Source organism: Sander vitreus, chromosome 20 (assembly GCF_031162955.1).
Source record: "Sander vitreus isolate 19-12246 chromosome 20, sanVit1, whole genome shotgun sequence".
In the NCBI taxonomy this organism is placed as follows: domain Eukaryota; kingdom Metazoa; phylum Chordata; class Actinopteri; order Perciformes; family Percidae; genus Sander; species Sander vitreus.
Genome location: NC_135874.1, coordinates 6,322,975 through 6,337,800, shown reverse-complemented (window position 1 = coordinate 6,337,800; position 14,826 = coordinate 6,322,975). Strand labels below are relative to the sequence as shown.

The 14,826-nt window shown below is 43.1% G+C and overlaps 1 protein-coding gene across 4 annotated transcripts in view; it reads left to right on the top strand.

The window, feature by feature from the left end:
- pcnx1 (pecanex 1) overlaps positions 1-14,568 on the top strand; it is a 45,614-nt gene extending 31,046 nt beyond the window's left edge. For all 4 annotated transcript variants that reach the window (XM_078277961.1, XM_078277960.1, XM_078277963.1 and 1 more), the window contains 16 exons: positions 568-709; positions 1,912-2,089; positions 2,354-2,462; positions 2,866-2,995; positions 3,112-3,170; positions 3,538-3,753; positions 4,722-4,975; positions 5,455-5,685; positions 6,834-6,934; positions 7,568-7,718; positions 7,828-8,058; positions 8,168-8,442; positions 9,404-9,582; positions 10,035-10,471; positions 11,475-11,615; positions 13,330-14,568. In XM_078277961.1, the coding sequence (XP_078134087.1) occupies positions 568-709; positions 1,912-2,089; positions 2,354-2,462; positions 2,866-2,995; positions 3,112-3,170; positions 3,538-3,753; positions 4,722-4,975; positions 5,455-5,685; positions 6,834-6,934; positions 7,568-7,718; positions 7,828-8,058; positions 8,168-8,442; positions 9,404-9,582; positions 10,035-10,471; positions 11,475-11,615; positions 13,330-13,470 (2,975 nt within the window). In that variant the 3' untranslated portion in view covers positions 13,471-14,568. The remainder of the gene's footprint in view (positions 1-567; positions 710-1,911; positions 2,090-2,353; positions 2,463-2,865; positions 2,996-3,111; positions 3,171-3,537; positions 3,754-4,721; positions 4,976-5,454; positions 5,686-6,833; positions 6,935-7,567; positions 7,719-7,827; positions 8,059-8,167; positions 8,443-9,403; positions 9,583-10,034; positions 10,472-11,474; positions 11,616-13,329) is intronic.
- Positions 14,569-14,826: the final 258 nt, after the last annotated feature.

Genomic DNA, 14,826 nt, shown 5'->3' with positions numbered 1-14,826 from the left:
GTGTGTGTGTGTGTGTGTGTGTGTGTGTGTGTGTGTGTGTGTGTGTGTGTGTGTGTGTGTGTGTGTGTGTGTGTGTGTGTGTGTGTGTGTGTGTGTGTGTGTAACCTGGGAATACACTCTGTGTGTGTGTGTGTGTGTTGTTTTTGTCTATTCAGCCAGTCAGTAACTTTCTATGCAAGATCATTTTTTCCCCATGTTGGTGATAATAGACACTTGTGTCAAACAAATAGATATATTTATATATTAGATATAATAAAATAGAATCTCATATTTAATATAAATTGCCAACATCAACAAAGAAGGTTGGAAAATTTGACTATTTGTCTTGGTTGTCTATGTTTTTGGATTCTCCCGGATAGTTTCTCCTCTTAACTCCTTTTTCTTTTTATTTATTCATTGTTAATGTTAATTATTGTGCATGTGTGTGTGAAGCACTTTGTAACTGCGTGTTTTTTGAAGTGCCATATAAAAGAAGTGTTACTTACCTACTTACTTCCTTACTTACTGTATCTCCAATATGATGTCGACTAAATTTCAAAACATTTTCAAAATGGTCTTTCCTGTCAGATGCTGCTCATGTGATGTGGTTCGAAAAGCTTCACGTGTGGCTGCTGTTTGTGGAAAAGAATGTTCTTTATCCACTCGTCATCCTTAATGAGCTGAGTGGCAGCGCCAGAGAGCTCGCCAGTCCAAAGAGACTTGACACAGAGTGAGGATTCTTTCTAGTTTTCAACATCTTTGTATCTCTTTTTGTATCTTTCTCCTTTTCCTCTTTGATTGTTGTACCATGTCTTAGGCCGCTTGCACACTGCCTGCGTGGCGTGAGCGTGGCGTTTCTGTCGCGTGGCGGCTGCGTGGCATTTTCTCTGTCTTTGCACACCAGAAACGTGTCTGACGCGTCTGTACACATGTATGTTTCCCATTGATTTACTGCACTCGAGCAGTATACTTCATGTTAAACATAAATATAGACTGATCTGATTACAGCAAAGACAACGTCGGCAGTATTGACGGCAAAATAGGCTCCAGAATATTTCGTTCTGTATTGACAGGTGCAATATTTGAAAATCGATTATTATTATTATTTATTTTTTAAAATTACATTTAGATCTGCATTTATGTCAAAACCTAGAGATATTCAAACATCAAAATGCCATTTATTAAATGTATTCGTGTCAAAATGATATATAAACAGCTTTTCGTATTCTATTTTGCCTGGAAACGCTTCCAACACGCTTGCGTGTTGCGTAAAAATAGCCGTCGGTCCTGTTTCTAGCACGCACGCGTTTTCTGCGCCTGAGACGTGCGTGTCACGCAGGCAGTGTGCAAGCTCTAACCTGTTAACATGGGAGCCGAAATAAAAACGGACACGCCACGCAGCTGACACGCTCACGCCACGCAGGCAGTGTGCAGGAGGCCTTATTTGTATAACTTTAATACAACCATGAGTAGAGGATCATGTTCTTCACTAGCATACTGCACTATACTGAATATTACATCAGCATGAATCCAGAAACTGTAAAGGCGTACTCATATTCACGTTCTTGTAAAGAGTTAAAGACAATTGGGGGGGGCTAGACTGGCTCTGTCCAAAGGTAAAAAACAAAATCTGCTTACCAGCACCTTTCATTTCATATCTCATGCAGATCTCATTTGTCCATACGAAATCCAAATTGTATAAAAACTAATTGTGGTTTTATGGTGTTGCAGATTAACTTATGAACAAAATGATGAACTATTCCCTTAATTGTCCAATAGTTTACAAATACAATATGGCAAATTATTTTTGAATCGTAAAAAGAAAAGAAATGCTTAACTGGTTTGAACAGGATTTAGTGTCAACACTTAGAAACTCTACAATGTTTGACTCGCTACCCTAACACGCTAACGTTATCTCAACCTGTCCTCCAGGGTGGGCGCTCTGATGATCACAGTGGCAGGCCTGAAGCTGCTGCGTTCCTCCTACAGCAGTCCCACCTACCAGTATGTGACAATCCTCTTCACCGTCCTCTTCTTCACCTTCGACTACCGCCATCTGTCCGAGACGCTGCTGCTCGACCTCTTCGTCATGTCCATCGTTTTCAGCAAGGTGAGAGGAATACATAACGAGTTGGACATCTTGCGCTGTTCTGATTCTGTACAAGGCACATCATGCATGCACATATTTAATCATTTAAAATACTGTAAGCATTACATACTGCCCAGTTATTTTTGTACTGGTCAAAGTATAACAGTATTTTTATTATGCAATCAAAGGATTTTGTAGTTAAAGGCTGCTTATATCTGTGCGGTTATCTATACTGAAGTTTGCTGCGTTTCTTTTTCAAGTACTGCATTTTTTTTTTTTTAACAGATGTGGGAGTTGTTCTACAAGTTGCACTTTGTCTACACCTACATCGCCCCCTGGCAGATCACATGGGGCTCAGCCTTCCACGCCTTTGCTCAGCCCTTTGCCGTGCCTCGTATCCTTTCACCGCTGTCTTTTATCGCAACATATACTGTACACTCAGTCACCAATTTCTTGAGTAGACCTGTACCACAGCGGAACTGCTAGTAGAAAGTAGCTTTGGCGTTTCAGAGAGGTGTTGACTCCAATTCATTGTCATTTTTGAGGCCGTAGTTGTCGGTGGTGTTGGGTTGGTCTGCGCTGTGTTGAGATGTGTTTTTAGTGTTGTGTTATTGTCCCCCTCATGTACGGAGGTGAGGGTGGGAAAAGCATAAGGATCCCTTTTGTGGCTCACTATCATCAGTGTATCTAAATGTACGGCATTTTATCAAGCTCAATTTCATCACACAGGCAACAGATGTTGCGTACAGCAAAGCACACATATATTTCCAAGTTATCCTTGACCCCAGCCCCTCCAGACTCTGCCATGCTGTTTGTCCAGGCTGTAGTGTCAGCAGTCTTCTCCACGCCCCTCAACCCCTTCTTGGGCAGTGCCATCTTCATCACCTCCTACGTCCGTCCCGTCAAGTTCTGGGAGAGAGACTACAAGTAGGGGAAACATTTTTTTAAAATACTATTCCACGTTCAAATCGAATACCATTTCTGCGAATTCGCTTCTGAAATGTGTGATTTAAAAAAAAAAAATGTATTTTCTCTGTTTGTAGCACCAAGAGAGTGGATCACTCCAACACTCGGTTGGCCTCTCAGCTGGACAGAAATCCCGGTGAGGACATAGTATTACATTTTCAAATCATTTCAAGTTGATTTCTCCATTCAACATTTATTTTGGCAGCACAAAGGATTTGAAATAACTGTTCTCCGCACTGTTACTTGTGTTTACGTTGACATTCCTCATTTCTTGTGCCTAGCAAGAAATCCAAAGGTGCCATGACAATTTCCTTTAGACAAATTAGGAGAATCTATGGTCTTACCTCTGTCATCCTTTTACTGTATGATTTTAGGCTAAAAGAACAAGTGTATTTTACAAGAAACTGCTTTAAATCCTAAGTTTATTCCAGTGATATCAGACTGAACATACAATGCAAGTATGTGCGTTTTACTAACCTGCCCTTCTTTTTTCCCCTCTTCAGGCTCTGATGACAACAATTTGAACTCCATCTTCTACGAGCACCTTACCCGCTCCCTGCAGCACAGCCTGTGTGGAGACCTCCTCCTGGGCCGATGGGGCAACTTCAGCACCGGGGATTGCTTCATCCTGGCCTCCGACTACCTGAACGCTCTGGTGCATCTTATCGAGATCGGCAACGGCCTGGTCACCTTTCAGCTCCGAGGGCTGGAGTTCAGAGGTGAGAGAAGGTCCATGTGTGACACACAAAATGAAGAACGTGGTAACAAATGTGTCTGGAGTTGTGATTATATGACACCGTACTGTAGCTAATGCGATCAGCGTCACTAGGTATTTGCTAAGTAATTCAAGTACTGATCAGGATTGATTTGCACCAGCTATTTGTTAGTCCATCACTAAGTTTGTGTCCTCCCTACGTTCTTGGTAACAACTAGCAAGTTTCAAACTACTAGCTCAGACACAAGGTCTAATGATGCATCTCAGTTTAGTAAATCAGTAAAGACATAAGTAATGTATTAGTTGGTTCCTAGGAAACACCTGTAGCACCGTCCAATCAAAAAGCAGTCAACTATGTAAACAACAAGTCACCGTAGCATCACAAGCTGTAACATAACTATCCAAAAATAACCGCTGTGGGGCGAAATGAAATATTAGAGTGAACTTATAAAGCAAAGGTTCCCAAACTGGGGGGAGTTATAATGGGGGCTTTGAAGCTTGGAAGGGTCAAAAATATTTGTATCTACTTTGTATACCATTTATATATTAATGAAGGTATGACTTTGTTTTATGTATGTATATTTGCATTCATGGAGAGATATCATATCCATGCAGTGATAGGAGGGATAGTAGTATACAGCTGTTAAAACATAATAAAATATATGCCACACTGGTGTCGGATCAGTACTCTGTATCAGCCGATACACAAGTTCAGGTATCAGAATCGGTATCAGGAAGCAGAAAATGGTATCGGGCCATCTCTAATATATGAATATATATATATAAAAAGAATATATATATATATATATTCTTTTTATTTTCGGACGGCTCAGTGGGAAAATTAGATTTCCTCTCACTTTCCAAGTTGTCATAGTTGCTGTACAGTTTACAGAAACAACCTGGAGTCTCCACATAAAGACTTTACACAGTAGTATTCTGTCTTTGTGAATCTGTTGATGTTTCCCTCCGTAGGAACTTACTGCCAGCAGAGGGAAGTGGAGGCCATCACTGAGGGGGTGGAGGAAGACGAGGGCTGCTGTTGCTGCGAGCCGGGCCACCTCCCTCACATCCTGTCCTTTAATGCTGCCTTTGGACAGCGCTGGCTGGCCTGGGAGGTGCTGGTCACCAAATACGTGCTGGAGGGCTACAGCATCACTGATAACAGCGCCGCCTCCATGCTGCAGGTGTTCGATCTACGACGCATCCTGACCACCTACTATGTCAAGGTAAGTGGGAGCTAGCTGTTAAAAAGAAGGTGTAGTGGGGCGCCCTGGTAGCTCACTTGGTTGAGCGCGTGCCCCATAAACTAAGGCTCAGTCCTTACCGCTGTGGCCCATAGCTGCATGTCGTCCCTGCTCTCTCTCTCTCCCCCCTTTCCGCTCCAGCTATTCTATCAAATGAAGGCAAAAAAAATCTCATTTAATCTAAAGTTAAAGAAGGAACAAGGGGTAACTTTTATACTAAAATATCTTTTTATTCAGCAGTTATTTTTCACATACGTTACATTTTTACATTCAAAGCTATTTTTCATAGCCTTTACAAATGTGCATGCAGTGTCGGAGTTATTAGACAAACAAATAAAGTAATAGGCACAGATGTGATATTTAAGCAGGATAACGAACATAACAAAGACCTATCTATATGAAGGTGTAACTTTCATATTATTTACATATGATCTAAATGCGTCATCCCTTCCTGGTCTCAGGGTATCATCTACTATGTGATCGCTTCCCCCAAACTGGAAGAGTGGCTGGCTAACGAGACCATGAAAGACGGCCTGCGGGGATGTGGAGAGAGGAACTACGTCGACCTGGATCCCACCTTCAATCCCAACATCGACGAGGACTATGACCATCGACTCGCAGGCATCTCCAGGGACAGTTTCTGTGGAGTCTACCTCGGCTGGATCCAGTACTGCAACTCCCGGAGGGCCAAGGTAATTGTGGATTCTTCAAATCAAATCAAAAGAACTTAATTTTTCCCGTGAGGGAACTTCATTTGTGGTCAGGCACATTCAGACACAACATACAACAACATCAATCAATCATTTTTTTAATGTGTTTTTGGTATGTGTTTATGCTTATATGTATTTACTGTATAGTAACATACTTTATTATACCTTTTAATGTGTCTATTTCTTAGGACAGACTGTAGGGTCTGGACTGGATGGGGTTGAGGTTGGGATGAGTGGGTTGGATGAGGGTGGGGTGGGAAGCAAGGCGGGTGGGTGGTTTGATTATTACTATGTTATACCACTTATACTGCACTTTTGTACAACCAAGATTTAAACAACCTGTTGTTCAGAATTGTCTTTATTGGCAAAAATCAATCAAATGTGTATAACAAAAAATAATCCTACACGAGAATAAATACTTAAAAATAATAAAAACTAAAAACCCTGTGGGTAGGAGTAGAGGGGTGGGTAAGGAGAATAGGTCGAAGTCTGGAGCGATGGGGGGGGGGGGGGGGTTATTGTTTGTTTAACAGCCTCATGGATGCTGGCACGAAGGTGGACATGGCTCGTTTGGATCTTAGGGGCAGGGAGCGGAATCTTGTTCCCTGAATGACAATGGGAACGCTGTGGAAAGGGCTGACTAACACAGACAACACTCATTCAGCTATTATATACAGCTTGGCTCATATGAGTTGTATTAAAAAAAAAAATGTCAAAATTGAACGTCACGTGTGATGTCTCGGACACCACTGGTCCAGTTATTTTAGCACTATGTTCTGGCAAAACGTAAAGAAACAAAAAAATACATGAGCGTTACAATTCAAGCTCATAATTCAAAAACCCTAAAAGATCAAAAGTGCCACAGTACAAAGCGGTTTGATTTTAATCAACATTAAGGAATGGTGTGTCTTGTTTCTTCCCCGAGGGGTGCTGTACTTGCGTCACACGTTGTCAGATGACATGTCTTAACAAGTGATGAAAGGCAGTAAAAATGGTCATGGCCAAGGGTTAAGGTTCCACCCATATAAAAAAGAATACATGTTCATAATACTGTTAGGATCTTTGTGTAAAAGTTGGCACCAAATGGGAATGTGTCTCATAAATCTTCCTTGTCTCTGCTCTGTTTGTAGCCGCTGAACAGCGAGAGAGACTCGGCTCTGGTGCTGCTCTGCCTTGGCCTGTGTGTGCTGGGAAGGAGAGCCTTGGGAACAGCTGCCCATCATATGTCCAGGTTATTTAGTCCTCTTCATTATATTGGGTTCACCATGTGTAATGCTGTAAGGGCCGCGAGAGAGTTCACTTATGTAGGCCAGACAATGCAATGCATGTAACAGCAGGGGCGATTCCAGGATTTTTTTAAGTGGGGTGGCACGGGGGGGCAATAATCAGTCAGGGGGGGGCCTAGGGGATTTTATCAGAATACAGCATAGAAAATCTGCTAAGAAGTATAGGAAATATTGGATAGGATAGAACAACACAATGTCATTTTGCTAAATAATTCATTTCCCTTGTTTTTATTTTCAACAAATTGTGTATCTAAATACAATACACATTTTCAATGGGATCTTAAGGCAAAAATGTCAATTTCAGCGGGGGCGGGTGCCACCCCGGGCCCCCCCTCTAGACCCGCACCTGTGTAACAGAAGAACAGCAAGAATTTTCTTTTAAAGAATAAAGAAGCATACTTTATTAGATAAGTAATGTGGAAAAAGGACACATCTGTGCTTAACTACATATACATGCATACACATACCCATGTTTTCTTTCCTTCTTCCCTTTCTGTCTGTGCTCTGGATAAACATATTTTTAAACCTTATGAGTCATAACAAAACTATATGTCCTCGATCTCGTCTTCCCATCACAGCAATCTGGAGTCTTTCCTTTACGGACTTCATGCATTATTTAAGGGAGATTTCCGCATCTCTTCAGTGCGAGACGAGTGGATCTTCGCAGACATGGAACTGCTCAGGAAAGTTGTGGTGCCTGGAATCCGAATGTCTCTCAAATTACACCAGGTGAGACGCTGCCGGCGTCATGTTTTCAATACCACGTGAAACTCTCTTTGACCTCATTCTCAGGATCCGATTTGATCCGTAACAAAAGCGTTGCACTCCCAACTTTTAGGACCACTTCACGTCCCCGGATGAGTACGATGAGCCGGCGGTTCTTTTCGAGGCCATCTCCTCCCACCAGCAGAACCTGGTCATCGCCCACGAGGGCGACCCAGCCTGGAGGAACGCCGTGCTGTCCAACTCCCCGTCGCTCCTCGCCCTGCGCCACGTCCTCGACGAGGGCACCAACGAGTACAAAATCATTATGCTCAATCGACGATACCTCAGCTTCCGTGTCATCAAGGTGAGAACTGCAACAGATTCATGTTTAGTCTTGGATTCCTTGATTTTTTTTGATTTTTTTTTTTTTGCTGACACAGTACATAATGAGAACTTCCCCTCTTGTGCTGCAGGTGAACAAAGAATGTGTCCGAGGCCTTTGGGCAGGGCAGCAGCAGGAGTTGGTGTTCCTGAGGAACAGAAACCCGGAGCGCGGGAGCATTCAGAACGCCAAGCAGGCTCTGCGAAACATGATCAATTCTTCTTGCGACCAGCCCATCGGATATCCCATCTATGTATCTCCGTTGACCACCTCATACTGCAACACACACCCCCAGCTCGGACACATCCTGGGAGGCCCCATCAGCATCGGGAATATCCGAAACTTTGTTGTCAGCACCTGGCACAGGTTCGTTGCTCTCTGTAGTTCAGTAGGTTAAGTGTGGTGCTTGTGACAACACAGACTAAGGAGCATTTGGTCGGATAGTTCGGTTCGTTTGGCGTGGTGTGAAATCTCAGTTTGGCTACCAAGTTACTTTGTGAGTCGAAATAAGTGCGTTAGTGCGGCGGTCAACAGAAAGTGTTCGCTCCCAGGCTCACCCCCCCCTCTGTCAAAGCCCAAAAAACCCAGATGAACAGGTGAAGCAAACAAATAAGCTCAAACCGCGATAAAAAAACGCCCACCACGTACAATATAAGTGCACAATATAATAATCAATAAATAACATAAATGAGACCATAGACAACATACAATATGTGGCTCCTACAGTTCACTATAGGTGATAACGCGATCCAACCCAAATACAGGAAATGAACCAAAAACAGTGCATTTACTAGCCTGAAAGTTCAACCTCGCGCACAATTTACGGACTTACATAAGGGACGATAACCTTCAAATCCATAACCCAATATGACCACCTCGCTTGGCCGTCTGTGTGACAACACATCATCATTTCTCTCTCATCGGGGCCACCCTGTCCTTCACTCGCTGTCTGTCAGCTGCTCATTGTTCGCCTTCTTCTAAAATACTAGCAACACTAGAGCAGAACCCAAGACGTTATAAATGTTGTTGTCGCTCCCTAATTTCTGAGACCGGAAGTGTCTGTCCAACAGACCAGCAAGCGTTTCGACCGCGTGACATTTGTTTACAATTTGTGCGTTTGACAAAGTGCAGTGTGAAAGCTAACCGGACCCAATGAAAAATGCTGCAATGCAACTTCACCTAGTGGTAAATGTAGTCAAATAATATTTTCACACTCAGTCGCAAGTGCCGCCGTGCGACCTGCTGACATGTTTTCTTTTTCCTTCTTTGTGTTTTTTTTTAATCTGATGTAGTTTAATAATGGCTGCTATTCAACTTTTCTTTGTAGATTACGGAAAGGCTGTGGTGCTGGCTGTAACAGTGGTGGGAATATTGAGGATTCCGATGCAGGGGGGTTGTCGAGTGGCAGTGGGAATGGGACGGGGGGTGACTCTCAGCAGAGCTCAATGTCGCAGGGTGGGACCTCTGGACCTGCCCCGTCTCACACGTACCAGCCGCACACTCTGGGTGAGAACTACTGAACCTGACAACCACTAATATTAAGAATATTATGACAAATTCGTCTTTTATGAGTTCTTTTAAACTAACTAACTAGGTTTAAATTTGACTGGAGCCATCTTTAAATATGAACTTAAATAAAAGGTTTTTGTGTTGTCAACGTTGGATGTGTAGTTTGAAAGAAGAAGGTATTCGTTGGGCAGGGAGGGTCTCATTAACGACACAATTAAGTTGCATAGTGGGAAATGTAGGATCCAGCATTTTTGGAGTTTGACCCATACTAGGGACTAAAATCCAGGATATTTCGTCTTCTGCTGCTATAATTTTTACCAAAAAAATAAATAAAAAGAATCTGTCTCTCATAAATCCCCACATTTTCTGAGATTGCAACACTAAATCACCAAAGTGCTCCTCTAATATTTCTATATGGTCTGCGTCTGACTTCTCCACCCTGTGTCCAGGCACCAGTCAGAGTTCCCAGTCTGTTCAGTCGGGTTTGGTACGCCACTCCCCTGCTCGAGCCTCTGTTGCTAGTCAATCGTCCTCCTACCGCTACAGCAGCAGCCGCCACTCCTCCCTGCGCACCTCCACCACAGGCCTGGAGCCCTGCCGACGCTCCTCCACCAGCCAGCTGTCTCTGCGCACTCTCCCCACCTCCCTGCAGCTCCGGCTGGGCTCCACGTCTGACCCCGCCTGCCCCTCTGCCTCCCCCTCCAGCCACAGCATCCCTCCCTGCAAACGGCACACGCTGGTGGGCCTCCTGGGCAACGATGGCATGTGCAGCACCGTGACCGATCCCCTCAGCCAGCATCATCACCACCACCACCACCACCACCCGCAGCAACACAACCCCGCCGTCTCTACCGTGCGCAGAGATGACATCTCCTACAGAGTGCAGGTTTGTAGGTCTTATGTAAAAAAAAAATCAAGCAGGAAAGAAATCCTGTCCAGAAAACAAAAAGAGCACTGGCACAGTTGGTCAGTCAGTTTTTACGCATTAATCAACAGAAAAAACTGTGCCAGAGGGCTTTTCGTGTTTCTGATCCAGTTGCCTGTGTTCTGTCTCTTAGTTCTGTTTAGTCTCAAATCTTAAGCTCACTGACTGATCTTACTCTTAACCATATAAAAAGCAGCAGCACTGTGACCTCAGAAACATGTAACATGTAACGAAACCTGTATTTACATTTGCAATTACGACAACTTTCATAATGTATAACTAGTAATGCAATGTATAAACTAATTAGCTTATTTTAACATGCTGACACAAGAACAAAAACATAATATTTATGATATAATATATACATCAACATGCTAGCATTATTATGGCACACATGTTAGCATGCTGATGTTAGCATTTAGCCCAAGTACAGCCTCACATGGCTGCAGACCCTTCCTCTTGTTATGCATAGAATTTAAATATAGGCCATTTATTGAATTTTTAGAGCATGTCATCCTCTGCTTAAAATGTTATAATTACATTAATACGGATAATAATGATAATTTGTGACAAAAAGTACAACTTTGACTGTGTTCCGCTGCCTTGGTTGCATGTCATCTCTTTCTGTCCCTCAACTTTCCTTGCCTCTTATTACACTACGATGTCAAATAAAGGCAAAAAGGAGAACAAAAAATATTATAAACATTATTTTAGTGGCACTTTGCCTTTTATTAGACAGTTTAAAGTGGATATGAATACTGTACATGGGTAGTGAGAGTGACATGACATGCAACAAAGGCCCCTGTTCGGAATCAAACCAGAGACATTTGGGTCATATGGTATGCATCTTAACTACATGTTTCCACCCCTCTACATTATAACTTGTCAATGTCAATCATCTCTTTGAGTAACGACCCTCAGCCCTGCTGTGATGCAAATGTCATTCTTGTATGCTGTTGCTCAGGTTGCCGACGTCGGTCAGGTGCTGGAGAACATTAACTTATCGAAGCGGAAGGAGCTGCAGTGGCCTGACGAGACCATGAGACTGAGGGCAGGACGGACCTGCTGGAGGGACTGGAGCCCCTTAGAGGGCATGGAAGGACATGTAAGTCTCCATCAAGAGCTGGAACACGTCAGTGTAAACGTAGTCTATATCAACCCCGTTTAATTTCCGGGATTGTTCCGGTGCCGCCGGAAATTCCGCCGGGTGTCCCTCATTTCGGCCGGATGTCCGTCACCTTCCACTTCATTTGTGTTGTAATTCTAAACTCCGGTGGATTTATGAGGACTATGCTTAACTGCTCCTCAGATGCTAGCTAGACTATCTGTCCAATCTGAGTTTTCTGTTACACGACCATAGCATGCAGAGTTTTTTTGTGATTGTTGCGGGCAAAAATCCTTGATTATGCGGCACGTTTTCTTAAAAAATGCAATGAAATATGCAGGATATTTATGCAATTTTATGCGATGAAATTGCGGGAACTTGCAAAAACTGCGGTTGCATCGTGGCTTCATCGCGGGGTCTGCAGCTTTTCAGTGACGTTCACGTCACGTAATTACGTCACCTCATAACGTTCCCATGGCAACAGGGGGAAATGGCTGCTCTCGTGTGACGTAAACGCAACATTTTTCAACTTTCTGCTAAGATGTTAAACTAAAAAGACTGATGGCTGATTATGCATTGAATTATGCGATCGCATAATCGCGTTTTTCTGGAGGGACTGCATAGACTGTAAAATATTAATGGACAGAGCGTGTGTGACGCCACCCGTTGGTTTGTGGAGATCAGCTATGAGCCGTCGAGTTTGCCGTTACGGGCGCAGCCATCCTGGTTTTAGACGAGAGGGAGGAGCGAGGGAGGAGACGCGTTACGTTACACACTTTCACTGGCAATCACATCATAGCCACGCCCTAAAACACCCCCTGCTTTATCGCAGATTTTAAAATCAACGAGACCATAATTCAAAAAATGAACATCATTCTGCGTTGCAGAAGACTTCAAACTAGCGATTGAGACCATAAACTCATTATGAAAATGTTTACTGAGGTCATAAATCAAGTGAGAAGTGGGTCACTTTCTCATAGACTTCTACAGAAACCGACCTCCTTTTGCAACCGCACGTGTCTCCCCCTGCTGGAATTCAGATATAATGCAGGTTTAAGGCACTTCCGCATTTGCAGCACTTCGCCGAACCGGGTGCATTGTCCATTAATATTTACAGTCAATGTGCACGACCAAAACAAGTTCCTTCCCCGAGACTATTTTGCAGAGACGCCGTGGCTGCGTGCTGCGCCGCCCGAGACGAATGCGATTGGTTAAATGAAATGCCAATGAACTAGCGCATGTTTTTCTCCCAGGCCGGAGTGCTGTGTGGTCCAGCCAGACCCTCCTCCGCAGCGCTGTGGAGGAGGGTCGGCGAATAGTCTGCAAGACTATTGAACTAGTAACACTACTGCCCAACACTGCTTGAAATACAAGTTGGATGTAGTGATGTGAAGCTGTTTGCACAGGTTGCTAATGCAGGCTACTTTTGAATTTGCCAGAAGGTGTCATAGTGACAAATGCCGGTCCAACCGGTTAGCATAAAATCTAACCTGTTTAGCCTCGTTCACCGTACCGGACTGACCCAACTCTAGTTCTGATGTTGCTGTGTTTTGTCACGTCCCTTTTAGCTCACACACTCTGACCTCTCATGCTATAAATGTGATGTTGCTATGATTATCCTGTATGTATTTTTGCTGTGACCAACCAACTCTTTTAATAAACTCTTCAGACGCTTCCTCTCACAACGCTGCCTCCTCTGTTTTGCCCTCTGCAGGTGATTCACCGGTGGGTGCCTTGTAGCCGAGACCCAGCCAATCGCTCCCATATCGACAAGACCATCCTGCTGGTACAGGTGGAAGATAAGCTAGTGCCCATTTTTGAGACTGGGGTCATTGAGTTGGGTGCAGAGGTTTGAGACATGCAAACACACACAAACACAAACACACACTTGCTTGTGTGAAGACGAAGCCAGACCTCCCTGGCTTGCAGCAGGACGCAGGAGCCTGCAGACAAACGGGAAATGGGAGCTCTCCCCGCTCCCTCGTTCCTTATCGCTGAGGGGAAGGAAGCCAGGGAAAAGTGCAAGCAGATTCATCCTTTACTGCATCGACACACATCCACAATATCTGCCTTGCTTTGCGTCTCAGAAATGCTGCATGACAGTAACAACCCTTAAGTTAAGTTAGTTCTTGCTACTGGTAATTCATTTCTATGCATTTAATCTAAACTATTTCGTTGGCAATTCTGACAGAGCTGAGTGTAAAGAGCATGTGGAGATTGTTGTGTGTTTTGTTTGTCTTTAAGTCATTTGCCAAAATAAGCCTGGTATTGAATATCTGCCATGGTTTCACACACGTGAAAGCTTTTTATTTTTCCGCTGCCAAGAGTACAGAGAAAGTTGTGGCGCAGAACAGAGTGAAGTCAGAGACTTGACGTTGCTGCGCTCATCAAACTCCTCTGTTTCATTGTTGTCATTCCGTTTGGATTAGTTTGAAATTTGCAAGATTACTTTGCGCAAAGAAGAAAAGAACTTGCACTATACTTTTTTTTTTCTTTTTTTAATTTACAGTGATGCACTACACTCTTTAGATAATATCACATTTTATTTATTACAGACTCTGAATGACCATGGTTAACCGATGCCTTGGGATTGAAAAAAAAAATGCAATCATCATTCTGTTTTCAGCCATTTTTATTTTACTATTTTATGTTTGATAAACTTGAAAATAACTTTTTACTGTATATGATTCTATATCTATATAAATATATATATATTTACACAAATATATATATATATATAATGTCAATGTATAAAAGATTTTCTTTTCGATATTTATTACTGTGAACATGGTATTTACACTTTGTTACATCTTTTTTTTTTTCATTTTGGGACAAAGGTTAATGTATTAAGGACCATTGGTTGAAAACAAGATGCCGCATTTTTGATGGACTGTTTCACTATTTAACTTAATTCTTTTCTATATGGACAAATAAAAATTTGATTTATTGCTGACATCTTTAATACGTCTCTTCAGATTGTTTGTGTCAGTTTATTGAATTCTCCAAATCAAATGTTTGGAATCTAACAGACTGAATTAAAGAGTACACAGCAGTACATATTAGGGCGCTGACACAGAGCCGATTATCGGCCGTTGGACAGTGTAGCGAGGTCGGTGACTCGAGTCTGTTCGGTGTGTTCCGTGCCGTCGTCCGTTGGAGGAGCTGTCGGCCTTCATTTTGGCCGACCTGACATGTTCAGTCGGAGACAGGG